We start from the raw sequence: 17,493 nt of genomic DNA, 5'->3' as shown, positions 1-17,493 counted from the left end.
TCTTTTATGGGGTCATATGGTGCGAAAACTTAATAAAACCATTATCTTCTTAAATCTCAAGAGAACCCATCGTCAAGATATCTCTCCCTTTAGACCTATCAGTCTATGTACTACTCCATATAAAGTCATAGCTAAATGTTTGGCTAATTGATTAAAACCCATTTTAAGATCCATAATAAGTCACACTCAAAGTGCCTTTGTTCCATGTCGAGTCATTTCAGATACTATTTATCATACTCATGAGTATTTATACTTAAAACACAAATCCAAATCAAAATCTGGGTATATGGATCTTAAACTGGATCTTTGTAAGGCCTATGACAAATTGAAGTGGTCATACATTGAACATACTTTGAGACATATGGGGTTTGATGTTAGATGGATTCAATGAGTTATGCAATACATCATCATTGTTGAATACCAAATCAAAATCAGTGATGCCCGTTCTAAGATTATTGTGCCACAAGGTGCGAAGTCTCGGCAATTCTCGCTGGGATTTTGCCGATATACTCTATGCGTGATAGGCATTAGGGTGTAAAAACAGTGTTTGATTTAGGCTTTAAATGTCTAACACATATTTTATAAAAAAATAAAATATCAATAATTTTTTAACTTCTTACAGTGAGTGACATTGATCTACATGTGTTAGTGGCATTAAATGTTTAACTCATTTTTGAAAAAAACAAAATATCATTAACATGTGTGGTTATAGAACATGCAGCAGTCAAACCAATTTTTAACTTTAACAAAAAAATTCATTTTTTAACATTGATGAAAGATAGCTACACAAAATGAGTCATCGTCTTCTTCAATTCCTCATTTGTTCTTCACTTCTTCTGCATCAAACTATGGTTTTTGCTAGCAAGATTTTGATTATGAAAATGAATACGGAGATAATTTTTTTGGTCGATCGAACCAAAGAGGCAAATAAAAATTTTTACAGGTTAGGTGTGACTTTTTACAGATTCGGTATTTTTTCAGCAATATTTAGCGATTTTCCGGCGATATTGTTTAATTTCATTTTTCGATGCATTTTTCGGTTTTACATAGCAAACTGGATGAAATTCGGCGAAATTTCGCGAATTTTGCCAAAATGTTCTACACTGGACGCATTAATAAAATTGAAATATGGAGGGATGCCTGTGAATTAAATTGTTTATCATACATAAACTAGGGATGCATCCTCATCAAATTCGACTTGAATATGGTAATATCCATATTCAAATATGATATTTTCGTTGTTGGATGTGTAAATTTATAACCCAATTTGAATTTGTTTATTTAGTTGGATTTTTGGATTATATCCTATTTGAATCCAATGTTATCGAATGGAGAATATCCAATATCATTAAAATAACAAATATGTGAGTAGGAAATTTTTTTTCTTAATTGACAAAAAGATTTATAAAGATAGAGAGCAATAATGTGATAGAATATTCATGAAGGGATAATGATATATACATCGAATATGGATTTAATCCGATATAAAATTTAGCATATACGAATATAAAAAAATTCGTATTCGGATGTTATAAACGAATACGAATACAATAAATCGGATTTTCAACTATCATTTTACATCCTGTAAAAAAAAAAGAAAACCCCTAAATATTGGTTGAGCTTGTAAATCATTCACATTCCCAACCTCTAACCCGGCGATTCACGCTGAGCGAACAGACCATTCTTCTCAACGCTTCATCCCAACCAACTGTGAACCTGTGATTTTAAAATTTTTCTTTTTCGTTGGTCTTACCGCTAATTCGATAAGTGTTTCCCCAAATCTTGTCGCCATTAATGAGCTGATAAGCAAGAGAGCTGTGCAGACAGAACTTTTGAGTCACTTTGACTTTATCAATAGCGACGGTCTGAGGCAAAAAGGATTCAGCTCCGCCTACCATTTGAGAAACTTATAGAAAACGCCAAATGTTGTTAAGAAGAGTGAAGTTGAATCAGCGTAGCGGCAGAGAGGCATTTCTTGACTGTTAATTGGATAGCGGTGGTAGCAGTCGCAGCAATGGCACAACCGTCGTTTCTCAGGGCCGATTATTCCATGGCGCCGGATCTCCCACTGGACCGTACAGGCTACAGGAGAACCTCCACATGCGGCCGCGATATCGTTTTCGTCGTCAATCCCAGAGGTTGCTCCTAATTCTTTGCCTAATAAGTTTCAGTTTCTCAGAATTCGAATTGTTGATTTTGTTGATACGTTCAAATCAGGTGCCAATGGCAGGACAGGTAAAGAATGGAAGAAATTGCTGCCTTATCTCCGGTCTCGTCTCAGCATTGACTGCAACGTGAGTTTCCCTCTCAACTTATGAATGATCATAGGATTCAATGATTCATTGTTTTCAGGGGGTTTACCAGTAAGTTACAATAATTTTGTTTGTTGTGGAGATATTGCTCATAATTTTTTTTGCACTCATATGCTTTGATGGAGTAATGCAAAGCAGAAGTCATTCTACCCTTTAAATATCTTAACAATCTGGTTAAGACATCCCAATGTTCTTTTGCTGGATTTTGTGTTTGTTGGCTTAATTTTTCAACTGCAAGTGCAATGTCTAGCCTTGTACAATTCATTCAATTAGAGACAACCAATTATTTGTGAATACTGCTTTTGTGGAACTGGTTCTCCTTCATGCTTTCGTAGAAGTAAATAGGTCCTCTATATGGTGGGCTCAAGACAAAATTATTTCATCTTGTCTTCTAATTATCTTGATTCCAAAAATCACATCAGCCTCACTCATCCGTTAGACTCAAACTTAGACATAAAAAAGCCTTATTAGTTAATTTTATAGTATCAAGACTAGTCCCCATTATAAGCATATTCATATAATCGAATCTATGCCTCACTGCTAGATTTTAAGAATAGATGCACCGTTTTACTTAAACTTTTTATCTCTTTCAAAGAGACTCAAGTCACTCAACAACTAATATGCATTCTCATAGTAAACCCCCACATTTTTAGAATGTGTTGATAGATAAGAACATGCCTCTTGTGGGAACTTTACATGAAAAACCACCATGATTCCTCTCACACAATAATGTTTAGATGCCAAAATTTTAAGAAAATTCATGCTCCCATGCAAATCATATGTATCAAATCAAATGCAAAAGTGTAACCAATCAACACATTGGTTACCAAGCCTTAGGAAATGTGTGAACGTGTCCATTATATAGTGATCTTCTCATTGTGGGCTACTAGAAGATGCATTTTCGGATGAAAACTTCACATGGTTTTGTCAATCATGACTTATTTTTTTGGATGAATGTACAAGAAGGGGGGGGGTAGATCAGCTTTGGGTGAGCAGGGACAAGTCTAAACCCTAGGTAACAACATATGACTGTACCTTGGGGAATCTATAAGAGTTATATGAGGGATCAAAAATAGCTTTGACATTTGTACAGATGGCCTTCCAAATTTGGTAGTCCATCTGCAGAGATTATGCTCTAGTCAAATATGAGAGATACAAGCATTAAATACTAGCTTTGCGACTGAGTCTCCAATGTAGGTGCCTGAAATGTGGAGGAAAGCTAGTGGATCTCGAGATCAAGGGGGCCGGGACATTTGCAATGGTGCCAGATAGAAGCTAGGCTAAGATGCCATATGGGCTTGGAAAAGGGACAGGTAAAGAAGAGATGGGAGGGGTCCTCAAAACCCGAACCATGAAGGATGCACTAGGGGGGATAGGGATATGACAGTGAAGAAGGAGGGATTGGGTGGGAAGGCAGTTAGAGAGGGCTCCCCATGTGGTGAAGGCTTGTTTAGGGATGTGACCTTTTGCAAAAATGTAACAAGGATACTAATATGGCAATGACCATCCTCATATTGTTTTGTTAAAACATAACACACATACGAGACATCAACCGTTGCACGTGCTCAATTTACTGAGAAAGTGAAGAAATCTAAATAAAACCAGCATATAAAACTTAACATTTTAAAAGAGATATGTCAGCCATGCAGAAACCACACAAGCTGCACATGCAACGAACTATATCAAAATTCTCTGCGTTGTCTCTTGTATAAGAAATAATACCTAAAAGAGACGAAAAATTCCCATCTTAATCCTCTCTTGAGACATAAATGCAAAGACTATATTAACAAAGCCAGACCGACAAATCATTGCAAAAAGCAAGAGGAGTTGGATTGATTTATGAAAAAGAAGTCCAAGCGGTGCCTTCTCGAAACCGGAATAATGAATTCATGTCACCAAAAGTGACTGATCAAGAAGAAATCCCTACTTCCCACCACTTTTGTAGGTTTTAATTGAAGAAATTTCACAGCTTATAGTACCAGCATAATTTCCAATAGAGAGTTGTGATTTTGTAAGACAAACAATTGCAAGTGTCCGAACACATCATCCTTAGCATCATCTCATTGGTGTCTACTTGCTCATTTCAAAGTCTATGGTCGTAAGATTGTTGTAAATGAAAGAGAGATTAACAAAACTTACTTGTTCACGAATCATGTTAAGGAAGTGGGGAAGAAAAATAGCAAGATGGCTAAGTTGAGGTTTGCCAACGCATACTTCCTTGAGAGTCTGGATCCTCTACTCACATGGAGAGGAATTTTTCAACATGTGTCCAATCTCAAAGCAAGATCTTCTTTGTTTAAATATCGGAATAGTTTTAAGTTCTATTTTAGCTAATTTATTAAAATAAAAAAATCTTGCTTTGAGATTGGACATGTGTCAATAATCCACCCATGTGGGTTGAAGAGTTTCCTCTTCATGTGGGTAGAGGATCCGAACTCCTTCCTTAAGACCACAGATGCCTCCAATAGTGTTTTCAAGTTGAATGCAAATTGTCATCCAAGATACAACAACCATGATGGCTTCCTATAGTAAGTGAGCACTTCGTCTACTATTAACCCCTTTGAGTTCTTCAAGGCAGTGCTCAAGTTTAAAACCAATAGCTTGATGTTTATAAGCTAGAAGCAAAATGAGAGAGAGAGAGACTGATCCTCCACTTATATGGAGCAATGAAACCTGTAAAGTAGTTTTGAACCCTTGGCGTGATCATCTATTTATGGATGAATGAAACCTTAAGGTGGATGCCAAGAAGAGAGAGAAAGAGGAAAAAAAACTAGCTTTGAACCCTTGGTGTGATCCTCTATTTATAGAAGAATAAAACCTCTTGGTGTAAGAGATATGTCAGAGAGAGAGAGAGACTAGTTTTGAGTTGACGTGATCCTTTATTTATAGAGGAAGGTAACCTTTTGGAGTAAGAGACGTGGCTTTCTCAAGAGATGCCAAGAAGAGAGAGAGAGAGGGGAAAAACACTAGTTTTGAACCCTTGGTGTGATCCACTATTTATAGAGGAATGAAACCTCTTGGTGGAACAAACATGTCTTCCTCAAGAAACTTGCCAAGCCACATCATCATCAGACCAATGATGTTTTTTGAGATTTATTTTCTTCCAAAACCAACAAAGGGGAAACATCAAAACCTGAGATATTTACGATCCTTATGCCTTGCTCCGTAAAATGGGGATGGACAAATTGGCAGTTATACTTACAAGCTCAACAACAATATAAAGTTCCCTATCAAGGGACTTCTTGTTGAGTGGCTTAGTAATGTTTATCTGTTCATATGGTAAGGGTTGAGTAGACAATCTTTACAATCCAATTGGATTTAAGTTATTTTGTAACAGCCAGTCATATTGTTTAGATGGAGTTAATTTTCGGAGTTGGACTTCCAAATCCCGCTCTACAGACATGATTTGGAATGCCATCTATTTTGATGTTTCCTCTAGACTGCTAGCTTCTCCCCATCCCCCTATTGATGATACCCCGAGGAACAGATTCATTGTTATCTTCTGGGGTCTTAGTTCTTCTCTTCGGTCTTCCTCCTAAAGACCTTGTATCTTTCTTTCCGTTCTTTTAATATAATTATTTATTCATCCAAAAAAAAAAAAAAAAAATTCAGAGTAGAAAATAAAGGGAAGAATGAAAGTGAGACACTAACACATTTGAGTTTAAAATTAGGTCAGTGAACTTCTAGTTGTAAACATAATAGCTATTATTCCATTACGAGTAGCTTTTGCTTTAACTTGGAAGTATAATGGTTGGAGTTCTAGAAGTTAAGATAAAGAGTTTCTTTTTTTAATTCAAAGTCCTTATTTTTTATTTGATTTAGGTTGTGGACTCAACTACTTGGTATTCGATCAATTGTCTAATGGTTACTGCGGAAGATTAACTGTTAACTGCATGCTTCATAATTCAACTAAACTTTCAAGTTTATTCAAAGAAGGAAAAAACTAAGCTGGCAACATAGTTTGCTAATCCATTGCAGAGATCATATGTATTTCTCCAGTAATTTTGATAAACCTTGACAAGGCTAATGTGGTCTAAGGGATTAGTATATATCTGTTATTCCTCTGCAGTGTGCTGTTAGATATCTTATTGAGATTCAGCATGTCCTATTCCTAATTGTTTCTCAACAATGTGGCAGATATGTGAATCTTTGACTTCAGGTCCTTCACATGCCATTGACATAACAAGGGAGGTACATATTTTCTTCTGATGTAATATTCATGAGTTTAGTTTGGACAAATAGGTCAGATGCACTTGGTTTATGAAGCCATGGTTCCTCTGATGTTGTACACTATACAGGCTATCCGGGAGGGGGCTGATGCAGTGATAGCAGTTGGTGGTGATGGTACTCTTCATGAGGTGTCACACACTTCTTTTTATCATTTTGAATATGTCAAACTTTCAAATTCAGTGTTCATTGTAACTAATCTCTGATGTTACAGATTAGCTGCAATTATGTTCCTCACTGTAAAGTAGAACACTGGGTTAATATATTAATGAGGAGAACTGATAAAAGCTAGTCCATAACTTTAGCGAAAGGAAAATAGAATAAAATAATGAAAAAAAGGGTTATTCTGAAAATTTTACTGATTGAGATTACACTAGTAGATATGTATCTTAGTTAGATCATTACATCAAAGGATTTACCCATCAAATATACAGTTGTTGATTTATTTTGATTAATTGTAAGTTAGAAAGTTTGGAGCCATATCCCTTGATTGTGTATCCTTATTGTACACATCAGTTACTGCCATTCTGGCTACATGTGGTGTGCAGTTATCCTTGTATTTGTTACCTTGCTATGTGGTAACTCGAGTACTTTTCAGTCCTGTAGCATTGATTGTAGACAATACTATTGACTTCACCAGGAGACCTCATCTTGTTCTTTTCATCAGTAGGATAACTATATATTAATGGGTCGATCCCCTTTTGACTTACCTTTTCTCATAATTGTTAGGTTGTGAATGGCTTCTTCTGGGCAGGGAAACCTGTTTGTGCTCAAGACTGTGGTCCTACACATACAACTGCTCTTGGTGTATGTTATTCATAAAACCAGTACATTTTTTGCAAATAGAACTCTCTTCTTCTTCTTCTTCTTCTTCTTCTTCTTCTTTTCTATTTTTTTTTTAATTTATTTCTCCCTCTATAGCAACTAATGCTTATGAAAGTGTAACGTGAAAAGTGCTTGAACAAGGGTATGATTATACTATCCTTCTTAACAGCTTATTCCGTTGGGTACTGGATCTGATTTTGCTAAGACCTTTGGCTGGTTGGTTGCTGCTGCTGTCACCCTTGCTATTTTTTTTCTTCTGTGAACTGCAAAGTTCAATATGTACGACTCCCCAATCGAATTAAGTCCTCTTTCCATAATATTTTTTGATCAGGAAAAATGACCCTCACGAAGCTGTTGAACGGATTGCAAAAGGTTATTTCACTACACTGCCTCCCCCACCCATTCTTTCCTCGTTCTTCTAATTCTTGACTACATGCATGGTCGCCAGTGCTGGGTAAAGGGATAGTATTCTATTTTTATCCTTAGTTTATCCTAATCTATAAGAAACTAATATTTCATATACATACAGTTATCATTTTATACTGAAAATTGAGTGTCTTTTGCAGGGTTGAAATCTAGGGTAGATGTTGGAGTTATTGGTAAAGGAAGTGACGAACCCCATTATTTTATAAATGACGCTGATATTCATTTGTAAGATTATTTTGAGTTTATGCTTAAAATGCTTATGAAGCACCACTTTTAATTTGAAATGTCTTACTATTTTATTCTGTGGAAGTTTGCAGGAGTGCAAAGGCAGGATACTATGCTTCAAAATACAAAAGATTTGGAAAACTATGTTATGTTTTTGGTACCTTGAGAGCTTTTATTGGGCACAGTAATCGGGATCTCAAGATTAGGGTTAGTTGTTCTGAATTTGTTAACCATTAAACTTCATAGACCGTGGATCTGGATTATGTGATTGTATGTGTTGGTATTTGCCATCTTTTCCTTTAATCTCATAGAATGTAATTTACCCTAGATCAATGAGGGAGAGTGGGAAATGTTTCCTAAGGTGACGGCCCTTTGCATTGGAAATGGAAAATTCTTTGGTGGCGGCATGAAGATAACTCCAAATGCAGACCCTCACAATGGAAATTTTGAGGTTGAACAGCATTTCTAACCATCTTGTCATCACTGAATTTTGTACAACTGATTTCCCCTGAAAAAATGTGGTGGTTTGCAATTTAACTTGATTCCTGCATTACATTGTCCATGCTAGGTTGTCGTTCTCCAGGACTTTAAATGGTATGACTTTATTGTTAAACTGCATAAGCTGTACACGGGGAGACACCTGTCGGAGAAAAATGTGTATTCAAGAAGGTAAATTTTCCTTACCTTTTTGAGTTTTTTTCTTTTTCTTTTGCTCATAGCTCATACATAACTTTCTTTTTAAATTCTGTTGTCTTCGTATTAAGATATAGGTGACCACATCAATTTCTCCTTTTGGCTTTATGCCCCAGCATCTTAGTTGCAACCCATTTTATGAAGATGTCCATGTCAGTCTCAATTCATGATAATTCATGATAAATTTCAGCTTAATCAGAATTTGCCATATATCAGAACAAATATTTAAAAGTTGTTCAGTAAGTATCTGAAAAGTTTGGACAACTGAAAATTCAAGGTAAAGCATTCAATTTATTGTAGGCGTCATACTTTTCATGTTTGCTGAAACAATCACATGATCAATGCGGTGTGTATCTCATAACAGGGCAGCAACCATATTACGTGGAGAATACCTACTAGTTACTACTAATACAATTTTTATCCTATTCTTTTAGTTTTAATTAAATGTGAGCTAAAGCGGACTCTTAAGTACCAGATAATCCTCAGGACATGTTTTGGGACTTCAGAATTGATTACATCAATGTTCTGTGCAGTATCCCATTGAATTTTTTTGGCTTTCTGATAGCTTTGCTTCTCTGTATTGTAGTGCCATTAAATATGCTTCATCTTAAACCAGAAGATGAATGGACAAATTGATCTTAATTCTTAAATGTTATCGATCATTCTTATTATGTCTATTTTCTCTTGGGGTAGTGGTTTTTTTTTTGGGGTGGGCAGTTTGCTTATTTATGAATACTTAAGTAAATGCTTAAATGATATTAGCAGCATGAATAAAGCCCAAGGCGAAAACTGCGTAGAGCCCCCAAAATCTGTCTGGATGCCAAGCTGATGAGTAGACAACTATGGTACAATGGACAGACAAAAATAGATACACTTAGTGTTGTACGATTGACTATGATGTATGGTGCAGACTGTGAGGCTGTTAAGAAGCATCATATAGATACACTCAGTGTTGTAGAAACAAGGATGTTAAGATGGATGAGTGGCAAAACTAGGAAGGATAATGATCGTATTAGAGTTTGTTTGAGAGTAGCTCTGATAAATGATTAGTTATGAGAAAGTCATTTGAAGTGGCATGACCATGTTCAATGGAGGCTTCTAGATGCCCCTGTATGAAGGAGTGATTTAATCTAGATTGAAGGAACTAGAAGAGCTAGTAGCAGACTTGCATAACCTTTAGGGAAGTGGTGAGAAAGGATATGCATGGCTTAGGCATTGTATCTCATATGGCAAGGATCCATGTAACCGGCCCCATTTTGTTGGATAAGGCTTCTTGTTGTTATTGCCCCTCTGATTCAATTGGACATTGTTGTATTGCCTTCTTCTCTCTCTATCTCTCTCTCCCTCCCATATTCGGCACCTATTGATATGACATGCCTTAGAAATACAGTTAATGTAAGAGCAATGCAATTTGTAAGGATTATTAACTTTCTGTAGTTAAATTTAGGGTGCTAAAAGTTGTACTCAGAAAGAATGAGAACCGGGAGGAAGATTCTATAGACTAGCATTATCAATGCTTACATCCTCCAAGGTGCTAAAAGTTGTATCAAGAAAGAATGAGAACCATGAGGAAGATTCTATAGACTAGCATTATCAATGCTTACACCCTCCAAGTAAGGATTGGAGAGAAGTAGTGAGTTACAATTCTTGGAACACTTGGATGGAATAGTGCACGATTTTAATCAAGGAGCAAAAACTACTGTAGTGGGTGATTTGAATGACATGTAGAGGGAGATCATGGTGATTATGAAAGTCTGCATGTAAGTTTTGGGATTTTGAGAGGAATGAGGAGGTTATCTCAGCTTTGGAATTTTGTGGCTTACTTTAAAAGAGAAAGTTGCAGCTTGTCTCCTACAGTTGCGAGCATCATTATACCCAAATAATTTTCTTTCTTAGTAGGTCTGATGGGTTTTTCTATGAGGACTATTTTAGGGGAGCTTGATCATCCAACTTAGGTTGGTGATCATGGATATATGTCTCATCATGCAGGAGTATGAGATAGGGGAGTCTATTTGCCTTAAGGTGGACTTGAAGGGAGATGCTTTGAAGTCATTTACTAGCACTTTGGTCAAACAAGGAAAATTGAACCTAAGGGAAACAATAATTTTCGTGGAAGAAGCTGTCTGCATGTATTAAGAAGGTGACTAAATGTGTTTGGATAACATCCTTTTTCAATTAGATATGGCTTTGACCATTCCCGGAGCCTGGCAATTAGTTAATCATAGACATATTTTAGTCATCTTGGAAAATTGGAAGGAAATTATAATTCTCTTGGGGAGATTTAGTGGTGACATGATGATGTCCAAGTGGCCATAAGACTAAAAATGCTTTTCAAGGTATAGCATAGGACCTAAGGATGTAGAAGTTCTAAAAATGCTATAAATATGCCATAGATGAAATTAAGAAAATTGTGGGGAATGTAACAGTGAAGAAACTTGAAGATCTCTTTAGCTATCTGAACACCAAAAAAAGCGGAAAGCCTATCAATAGGATAGCTAGAACGACTAAGAAGATGAGTGGAGATTTTGACCACGTTCAATGCATTGAAGGTGAAGAGGGATATCTGTAGCCTACTAAATGAAACCATTCCCATTTGGTGGTATACATGCAAAATCAGAACTTTTGAAGTAAAAGAGGCATTAAGAAAGATGAAAATAGCCAAGTCTCCAGGTCCACATACAACAACAACAACAACAAGAAGCCTTGTCCCAACTAAATGGGGTCGGCTACATGGATTCTTGCCCTCCAATCAGTTCTGTTCGAGGCCATGCTAGATACAAGGCCTAAGCTATACATATCCTTTCTCACCACTTCTCCTAAGGTTATCTTAGGTCTACCCCTAGCTCTTCTAGTTCCTTCAATATGGATTATATCACTTCTCCGAACAGGAGCATTTATAGGTCTCCGTTGAACATGGCCGTGCCACCTCAAACGACTTTCTCTAAGCTTATCACTTATGGGAGCAACTTCCAGACCAACTATAATATTATCGTTTCTTATTTTATCCATCCTAGTTTTGCCACTCATCCATCTTAGCATCCTCATTTCTGCTACACTGAGTTTATCTATATGATTCTTTTTAACAGCCCAACACTCTGCACCGTACATCATAGCTGGTCGAACAACGGTCCTATAAAATTTTCCTTTAAGCTTTAATGGAATACGGCGATCACATAAGACCCCGGACGCACCTCTCCACTTCATCCACCCTATTTTAATTATTTGGGAAACCTCATCCTCTAAATCACCTCTTTTACTTATGATTGAACCTAGGTACCTAAAACAATCACTCTGAGGAATCTCTTTATCGTCAAGTATCACCACCTCATCATCTGCCCGATCATGACTAAAGTTACAAAGTAGATATTCTATCTTCGATCTACTAAGTTTAAAGCCTTTTGATTCCAAAGCTACTCTCCATGATTCTAATTTGGTATTAATCCCCACTTGGGTCTCATCAATCTACACAATATCATCCGCAAAAAGCATACACCAGGGGACCTCATCTTGAATGTCTTTGGTTAATTCATCCATTACTAGTGCAAATAGATATGGGCTTAAAGTTGACCTCATCTCCAGGTCCACATAGTTTTCCAATTAAAATATGGAAGAGCTCTGGAATTCATGGCTTGTCTTGGCTAAGCAACCTATTTAACAAGATTATGTACATTGGGAGAATTCTAGAAGAATGGAGAAGCTTTATGATCTAAATTTACAAAATAAAGGGAATGTCTTATGTTTCTACAGCTATTTAGGCATAAACTAACGAGTCATACTCTGAAAAATGACGGAGACACACTTGAGAAAAGTGACTCCATGTTGGGGAACCGATTTGGTTTTATTGTAGAAAGCTTCCACAATAGAAGCGTTTATTACCTACTTAAAAATCATGGAAAGGCCTAGAGATTCCACTATTTCAAAGAAGGACCATATGGTCATTGTGGGCCTATAGAAAAGGTTTTGATAGAGTGACTAGATATTTAATTTGGCAGGTGCTAGGATCTATTGAAGGGAAGTATTAACCCCTTTTTCTTTTCGGGGGGGGGGGGGGGGTTTAATTTATAACAATTGGGTTATATGGAGGATTATCTTTGAGCTTGCACTTATCATAGATGAATTAACTTGAGACATCCAAGATAAGTTCCTTGTGCATGCTTTTTGCTGATGACATTGTTTTTTTTGGATGAGATAAAAGCTGGAGTTATGCCAAACTAGAGTTGTGGAGGTCAAGCTTGGAATAAGTCCTAGAATAAGGTTGTGGTTGGTGCATTGGTCAAGTGCTAACTTTTTGAATGCTTCTCACAGGTTCAAGTCTTGGAAACACTAGAAATAGGAATAGCTGTGTACATCTAACCCTCACCAGACCTTGCTCAATGCGGGAATCTTGTGCACTAGGTATGCGGGCCTTGGCCCAATGGTCGGCAGACTGCAGTTTTAGGGTAAGGCATCGAAACAGCCTCTTAGAAAAAATTGCTGGGGTAAGACTGCCTAGGAAAACTTCCCCTCCGAGCTCTACTTGTGTGGAGGCCTTCTACAGCGGGTTTGCCCTTCTTGAAGATAGAGTATATGGTGATAACTTTAGTAACTTTGAGACGGATAATGAGGGGGTGAAAGTTGACGAGGTGGTGATCCCACAAAAATGATAATTTTAGGTATCTACGGCCAGTCATTAGTAAGGAGGGTGACATAGAAGATGATATTTCAAAGAGAACTATTCGTGCATCAGAGTGTTATGTGACTGAGGAATTCCTTTAATGCTTAGTGGAAAACTTTACAGGACAATCATAAGATCAGCTATGATTACTGCTGTGGAGTATTGAGCAGTTAAGAAGCGTTACATAGGTAATCTAAGTGTGATAGAGATGCAGATTTTGAAATGGATGAATGGCAAAACCAGGAAGGATAGAATATGGAATGATCATCTGAGAGCTGACTTTGGAGAAGCTCACCTCCTGCTGATAAGCTATTGGAAAGTTGTTTGGATAGTATGTCCATGTTCAACATAGGCCTTAGGATGCTCAAGTTCAGAGGGAAGATTTGATTTAGGTTGAAGATGCTGAAATTGCTTGGGGGCCAGCTTCTTAGAGAGGCGGTAAGTAAAGACATGTGTAGTTTAGGTCTTGTTTCTAGTATGACATTGAATAGAGCTGATTGGAAGGGCTAGGATCTGTCTATGCGTGTAGCCGACCCCAGTTAGTTTGTAAGAGACTGAATTGTAGTCGTGATTCCTTTTGTTTTTAAATTTTAGTGTTATTAATCTGTCTTTTCAAGGATTCATTTAGCCGAACCCATTTAGTTGGGATAAGATTAGGTTGTTGTTATAATGTGGGCAAGCATTCTTCTTCTACAGTATATAATCCTTGAATGTTGATGAGATCATTTCCATAATGTTGAATTGTGCTGCTCATGTGTACTACCACAGTCAATTCCTTAAATCTAATTTAATCATGTATATGCACAACTGAGAGGTTCCAGATACTGAAATAAAACCTCTTATGGTGCTACCCTTGTGAAATTTTGTTGACAGTGGGATCAGAAAATTTTTACTGCTCTTGGACATGGTAAACGTTTTTTTTCTTCTTGGTTGTTCTGTTCTGCATGCATACCCAAGTAGGCTCCATCTTGTTGGATACAAAATAAAATATAAAGCAAAGTTGGAATATCAATAATAACTCATTTCCCCTCTTTTCCCTTTTTCATCTTCATGTTATATAGGCCCCAAGGACCCAACGAACTCCCTTCCCACATGATCCTCCTACATGGGTTATTCCTAAACTACCCTGCCTCTACACCTTCACGTGGTATCTTATCAATACTCCCCCCCTAATGGTTCACCTTGCCCTCAAGGTGAACTTGTTCCTCCACCTGCAATCCCCATTTCTCCACTGCAGCCATCCTTGTAACTGTTGCCCGTTCATCATCCTTTTTGTTTAGCATCCTTGGAGTAGGGCGTGTCACAGCAGAAACACAGGCCCTTATCCATCTTCGATTTGATTTCGTCCTGCGAGAACCATCAGGAGCGCTGGTTCTTTACCGTAGGAGTTGCTGCTGCTTGAGAGGATGTTGGTTAGGACGAAGGGCTTGTGGGTGATGAGTTGGGTTGTGGTTGGTCCAGACAAGGGTTTCGAACTGCTTCCGAAACATGCTGACGGTTCCCTGCTGTTTGAGGCTGATCAAAGCCTCTGGAGGACTCTTCGACTGAGGTAAACCAAACCTGCGTACCATTGCCTCCTTCAGGCCCTTCCACGAACTCAGAGGAGTTTGCAACTCTTGGAACCGTAACCACCCCAGCGCTGGTCACAGTCTCAACGCCTGGAGGATTTTGTCGCTGTTGAGTCTGTAGAGGTGAAAATACCTTTCAGCCTTCGCAATCCAACCCCATGGATCGTCGCCTACAAAAGTTTGCATCACCAGTTGCCTAGGAACAAAATCTCTGCGATGGACTGCCTCCTCAACACCTACAGGATCGCCGCAACTTCCCTTCCTCATGTTCACTCCTGTTGACAGCTATGGAGCAGTCGGCACTCTCTCCTCTGTTACTTTGGGCACCAACAAATTGATGTCGATTGCTTTTTCATGCATCGGTTAAGCCTTAATTCGGTTCTGAACTCATTGCTACACTACTGCTCTCGCTCCAACTGCTGACCTAAGGCTCCGATCTGGATCTGAATTTCCTTCTCGGATTTTTCAAGTTCTTCCACTCTTGCCTCCATTCTACTCCTAACCATGCCCTAGGATCAGATTGGCTCTGATGCCCTGGGAGCAGATCGGCTCTGATAGGACCTTGGGAGGTAGCCACGTGGAGGGGAGAGAGAGATGGGTGATTGAGGGGATTATAAATAGGAGAGAATTGAGAGGAGAGGGGATCGGGCATTTGATATTAGTGTTGGGGCAGCCTCTGGCTGAGGGTACCATTTGGTGTAGGGGGTGATTGGCACCATTAAAACCAAGATCTGCTTGTTGATTTCTCTGTTTTGTTATTGAATTTCGTAGCTGAATTGAGGGATCTTATCAGATACAAAATAAATATAAAGCGAAGTTGGAATATCAATAATAATTGCGTAACTAAGCCAAATAACTTGGGTTTTCACAGAAAAGTGTAGAAAAAAATAAAAAAATGAGATATTAATCTTCATTTACTACCTATTGTTGCTATTTGCTAGTGCTACTTTTCTTCCTGAAGTATTTTGCTTCACAAAACTCTCACATTCAAGAAGGGAGCTTTGGTGTATACATTTACATACTGGTTCATGAGTGACACTTTCAGGGTATGGAAGCTTAAAATATTTCATTTACTTCACTTATGAACTTGCTTTTCTGTGATTACGAGGTTATCGTGCCAGGTATCTAACATCCTTACACTTGCCACTTATGTCATACTGTTGCTCTCACAGTGCATTGACTGTTGAAGTGGAGGAAATTGTAGGGAGTGATAGCATCTTCGTGCAGTCTGATGGGGAACACCGAGGGTTTCTTCCAATGAAGTTTAGCATTTTACCTGCTGCAATTGAGATGCTGTGCTAATTCAGTCATGAGGACAATTGCTTTGTTTTGGTAGTTTTTCTTCTATCTTGGATTTAGACTTATACAGTGTAAAATGGACGCTAATCTTTGTGCTTGTATGTTGCTGAATAGATGGACGTGGTGTTCCCAGAGTGTTTCTTCAGTTTGCAGTTTGCTGCTTTTCTATATTGACTATGAGAAATGAAGCTGAAGCAAAGAAAAATACAAGTAACTGGACAAAAGACAAATGGCTAGCACGGCAATGATTCGGAGGCATCCTATTCCCTAACCTATGTAAACTGGGCCCATGGAATCTTGGGTATCGAGAAGATGGGATACAAATTATGAGTAGCCATGTTGGATACATCATGTCAGTCAGTAACTGCAAGATGTGGAATATTTTCCACAACCAGATAGATTATTTGCCATGTTCAGGTAACATATTAAGGTATCCACTATCCACCCTCAAAGTCTTGTCTGTCCTTCAGAACATATTCTGTTAAAATTAAAGGAAGTATTGGTTTCTTCGGGCTTCCAGTTGGGAGATTTGTTGGAGGTTATCCTTTTCAATTGTATTTGTTTATTATTCCTTGGGGGCCTTTCAAGATTGTTACGAGTTCATAGAGACCCCAATTTATCTAAAAGATACAAGTTGGTAGATTTGCTTCAGAAATTTCTGTACTTATTTGCTGTTGATGCCTTTAGATGTTGTATGGCCAATGAACATGTTCTATCTCTTCCGCTGATGCTCATGAGTGCCAATGTAACTAAATCACTTCTCAATTCCATCTTTAGCATACTCGATGGTGATTCATATGATAAACAAGTTGTGGGTTTTTTTTTTGGTGAGATCTGCAAAGCAAAGAATATACTAATAGGAAAGATCATCCAAAAGGTTTTAACTTTTTTTCTCAAACGTATATGATTGTTTAATGACAAGAGTTACGAGTCGTCAACAATTTAAGGTATTAGGTTCTCGTGTGGGTGGAGGTCTGTGCTCCCTTAACAATTATGTACTAAACAATAGATGTAGGTTTATTGGGGATTTATGACTATTCATTTTGTTAGCATTTAGAGGTGGACTTGTGTAGTGAAGAAGTGTGAAGGTAACACAAACTTCTATTGAGTAGAGGATGTAGATTCAGTTCATGTGAACCCAACATAATTCAAAGGAGGCGTATGTAATTATTCAAACCATAAAGAATTTCTTATGATTAGACCGAAGATAACGAGGTATTTGTAATAGTAATCTGCATCCCAAACTCCTAAGAGTTTCTTACAA

At 37.8% G+C, this 17,493-nt stretch overlaps 1 protein-coding gene across 1 annotated transcript; it reads left to right on the top strand.

The window, feature by feature from the left end:
- Positions 1 to 1,619: 1,619 nt before the first annotated feature.
- On the top strand, positions 1,620 to 17,059 carry LCBK2 (Diacylglycerol kinase family protein). Its single transcript, XM_089142230.1, has 13 exons — positions 1,620 to 2,138; positions 2,218 to 2,294; positions 6,450 to 6,503; positions 6,611 to 6,670; positions 7,269 to 7,346; positions 7,534 to 7,580; positions 7,696 to 7,736; positions 7,931 to 8,015; positions 8,108 to 8,222; positions 8,344 to 8,466; positions 8,584 to 8,684; positions 16,103 to 16,262; positions 16,344 to 17,059. Exons 1-12 carry the CDS (start codon positions 2,015 to 2,017, stop codon positions 16,230 to 16,232), a joined length of 1,035 nt encoding a protein of 344 aa, XP_088998356.1. The 5' UTR covers positions 1,620 to 2,014; the 3' UTR covers positions 16,233 to 16,262; positions 16,344 to 17,059.
- Positions 17,060 to 17,493: the final 434 nt, after the last annotated feature.

The sequence above is a fragment of the Hakea prostrata genome, chromosome 1, assembly GCF_041222555.1.
Source record: "Hakea prostrata isolate BN-2017 chromosome 1, UWA_Hpros_2, whole genome shotgun sequence".
NCBI classification, from domain to species: domain Eukaryota; kingdom Viridiplantae; phylum Streptophyta; class Magnoliopsida; order Proteales; family Proteaceae; genus Hakea; species Hakea prostrata.
Note: the sequence above shows the minus strand (reverse complement) of the source record. Positions and strands in the feature narration are given on the sequence as shown.